This window comes from Rhodamnia argentea, chromosome 5, assembly GCF_020921035.1.
Source record: "Rhodamnia argentea isolate NSW1041297 chromosome 5, ASM2092103v1, whole genome shotgun sequence".
Lineage (NCBI taxonomy): Eukaryota > Viridiplantae > Streptophyta > Magnoliopsida > Myrtales > Myrtaceae > Rhodamnia > Rhodamnia argentea.
The window spans coordinates 32,330,412-32,334,280 of NC_063154.1; the positions used below are offsets into that span (position 1 = coordinate 32,330,412).

The window sequence follows — 3,869 nt, forward strand, 5'->3', positions numbered from 1 at the left end:
CACCGACCAGATCTGCCCTAGCCGATCGCCCTCGCTCAAAAAGAAAGATAAATAGTAAATCTAGGATTTCACTTTTTAAGAGGGGTAAAATTAAAATTTTAGTAAGGCTTTGAGGAAAAAGTAGGTAGCTGGGTGGCCTTCAATATTCCGAAAAATTCTCAAAGCTCCATGCTAGTGCCTTCCCAAGGCCAGCTTTCACCTCAGAGCACCTTGGGAATGGTTTCCGAACACCCCAAACTATTTCCAAGTGCTTTCAGAATGCTAAACCGAACACACCCTAAGTATAGGTCTCGGAGGAGAAACTCTCGTGTTTAAAGTATTTCCAATAATGTGAAAGCCGAACTAACAAATAAATGAATTGCGGAAAGTAGAAAATTGCCAGTAGCAAGTAATTACAGTAAATGAAAGCTCCATTTGTTTTACGGAAGATGAGCGATTTGAAAAATATTTTTCAAAAAGTAATCGCTTATGTTGCCTAAAAAAATGAATAAATGAATTTTTTTCATCACCAATGAAAGTAATTAGGCATATATTGTTATCAAGGATAAAAACATTTTTCGTTGACTAATATCAAGAAGAGCACCATTTCCTTAGGATGATACAGCTCCTCTTAGGAGCTCAAGGTATAAACTGCAAAACTGATATCAAGAAGAGCACCATTTCCTTGCTACAAAGGTAGCTAAAACACTGCCATTTATTGTAAAGTTCTACTTGTCTGCCCTCCACTACAACGGAAAACTACAGAAACCACACATCGTCTGAGAAGATCGATGTGGTACTTCTTAAAAAGCCGGCCAAACAATCCGTCTCTCTAATATGACCACTTATAAATTATAACAAGTGGCTTATGGTTCCTTCCATAATCTATGCTGGGCAATCAGATTTTAAAGAAGGCACTGCGCAGAATGCAAGGACCGACTAGCTGCATAGTGCTTCGGTGTATTTGGAGAAGCATCAATCTGGCTCCATTAGATCAGAGTAACTCTCTATTAGAATCCAAAAGCCGAGGAGCATAAGTGTGAAAGCTTGACACTGATTTTGCATTTTCAATGGAGATAACTAAAGCGAGATTTCTTCATTATCTCTGCTTGCTATCTTTACAAGAAGATAAATTTTAAATCAAACCATACAGTGATTCGAATGTTAATAGCACGCTGTAGATATATACTAATGTGGCCGAAAATAAGAAAATTACCGACTCCCTTCTCAAATGTCAAGGGCCAGACAGCTTACAAGCTCTGCAGATCCCGCACACTTAGTGGCTATGACCTTCCAAAGATTTCTTTCTGATTGCACCTTGAAGACAGAATCTTCTGCTAAAGATGATGAAACCATTGGAAAGGGGTTGAGATTGTTCTGGACATCTGCTTGCATAACCGATATATTGTTATTTGCATCTCTAGTGATAACATGAAGCTTGCCCAGTAAGCTAGCAAGTAAATAGGGAGACTCTGAATCAGCAAAGTCGCGAATAGGAACTTCTTCCGTAATGACTTTCCAAGCATCATCTTGTTGATCATATACCTTGATCTTAGCACTATCAAGAGAACTAGAAGGATCCAACGAATACAACTCCCTTCTACAGTGACACTCAATTTCGTGCCTGCCTGCCTTGCAGGCTAACCCTCGCCCATGCCAGTCGGCATTTCGACCCATGAATTCATCTCTGGATCATATACTTCTCCTCCGACATCTACAAAGAAAGGCCAGCAGTACAAACTTTGAGGCACCAGCAACCTTCCCCTGTATGAAGTCATTCCAGTGGCAATAGGCTTAAGTAGATCAGCAAGGAATGCAGTAGGAAGCACCTGAGCTTTGGCAAAAGGCATGCTTGGTATTTGGGACCATAAACCAGTGAGGGGGTCATACACTTCTGCTGATTGAAGTGGGGTCAAACCACCACGACCACGAGTGACCCCACCAACAACATAAAGCTTATTGTTCAATATGCCTGTCTTACAATAAGCTCTACCAATGGACATGGGACTTGCTTCACTCCACGTATTTAGAGTGGGATCATATCGCCAAACGCTAGTCAAGGCCGAGGCTCTAGAAAAGCCACCGATCACATAGAGGCATCCATTAACAGCCCCAACTGCACATCCACAAAAAGCCATCCGATCTAGTCCGTCTTTTCTCCCAAGCCAGCCCCTGATGACATCTGCAATTCTAATACTTGAACCCATAACGTTCCACATCCGTAAGCTCCCAAGGCCTTTCCTCGATTCATCTTCGAATGAAACCATAGGCATTGGGGGCAATCTTTGCCATCTCATTGATGAAGGATCCAAAGCATGCCACAAAAGCTTATCCTCATCCACTTTGGTCAAAATATAGAGCCATTCCTCAGATGTTCCGAGCTCCTTCCTCAAACTGAAGAGTTCAGCACTTGTAATCGCATTTTTCCAAGATCGTGACACTGACTTTACTTTCAAATAGCAGGTTCTAGGAAGTCTGGCCAGAATCTGAAATGATATCTCGTCCGGAAGGCTGGGTATCAACCTCGTATCATCCTCAAACGAGCTTGATGACACCTTCTGCCTCTTGCAAATCTCACCCGGCGCAATCTCATAGGTCTCCCTCGCTCTGCATCTGGAACCATTCAAGCTCAGAATAGCCCCCATCAGTACTCAGAGTAGAGATGATTCAGATCATCAAAAGCTGTGTTGATCTCCCCCAAACTGCATGGACCAATACAGAGCGACCAAATCAAGCACAAGTGTAGAACCAACTAGGACAGCAAATTTTATATGCAGCCACTTATGTAAGCAATTACATAAGCGAAGTATATATGACAAACAAAATGCTACGTTACATAAAGCTGAAAGCGTCCAGTCAACAATGGGTAGCGGGGGAAAAAAAAACTAAAAGAGAAAACCATGGAAGTTGCAAGAGAATGGAATAAAGATTACAAAACCAGAGGAAATTCCAACCTGCCTGGGCAATGAAATACAACCAACAACTAATTAAAATCATTTTCTAATCAAACCCTTCACTTCGCACGTTCTTAAAAAAGTAATCGTCGCATATGAATATGCAAAACTTCAGAATCAAGCAGAGTCATCGAGTTGAAAACCTCCCTCGCACTCAATTCCCTTTTCCCTTTTCCCCAGCCAAACCCAAAGGAACCTGGATCAATCGAGGAAAAGATCCGACGGTCCGAGCTTCATCTCCAACAAAACAGAAGAGCGACGCAAACCCTAAAACTCCCCCACCCATTTGGAAAACAGGATCGTTCCGACGACAAGGCACCCCGAGAAGAACAGATTCAGCTGAAAAGGCACAAAGAATCTCGGAAAACCCATCCGTCGCGACAGCCGAACAGAAGGGTCCGTCACATTCGAAGCAAGCTCGGATTTTGCGAGGAAGAAAAGCACCGCACGCAAAAGGAAAGTTCGATTCCACGGGGAACGGAGAAGACAGCGCAGAGACGGTACCTGTGCAGCGACGGAGAAGGAGACGATCAGCGAGGAATCGGTGGATTTGAACGGAATTCACCTACCGCGGACACGCACGAACGAGCTCAGTATCACCATCATCATCATCACACAGAGAGAGAGAGAGAGAGAGAGAGAGAGAGGGTTTTGTGGGGGTTGGAACAGAGGGAAAACTAATCGCATTGATAATAAAGCGAGTAATGATGATTTGCAGGGGGGGATTCTTAAACAAGCCGCACGTCACTTTTACGCACGTCATCATCTGTGTGTTACCCGTGTCTCTGCTCTCCCTCTCGCGTATTTGTTTCATGTTTTTCTTTTCTTTTATTTGAATCGCATGTGAGGTTTGTGAAAATTCCGTATAAGAGCCCGAATTATCCTTATCTTCTCGAATAAAGGCCGAAAAAGAACCTTATTTCAAATAAATATTTA

The 3,869-nt window shown here is 42.9% G+C and overlaps 1 protein-coding gene across 1 annotated transcript; it reads right to left on the reverse strand.

The window, feature by feature from the left end:
- Positions 1 to 1,013: 1,013 nt before the first annotated feature.
- On the reverse strand, positions 1,014 to 3,629 carry LOC115755146 (F-box/kelch-repeat protein At1g22040). Its single transcript, XM_030694452.2, is given in 3 exon segments — positions 1,014 to 1,574; positions 1,577 to 2,681; positions 3,438 to 3,629. Coding segments are annotated over 2 exon segments (1,416 nt in total). The 5' UTR covers positions 2,625 to 2,681; positions 3,438 to 3,629; the 3' UTR covers positions 1,014 to 1,206.
- Between the last annotated feature and the right edge of the window lie 240 nt (positions 3,630 to 3,869).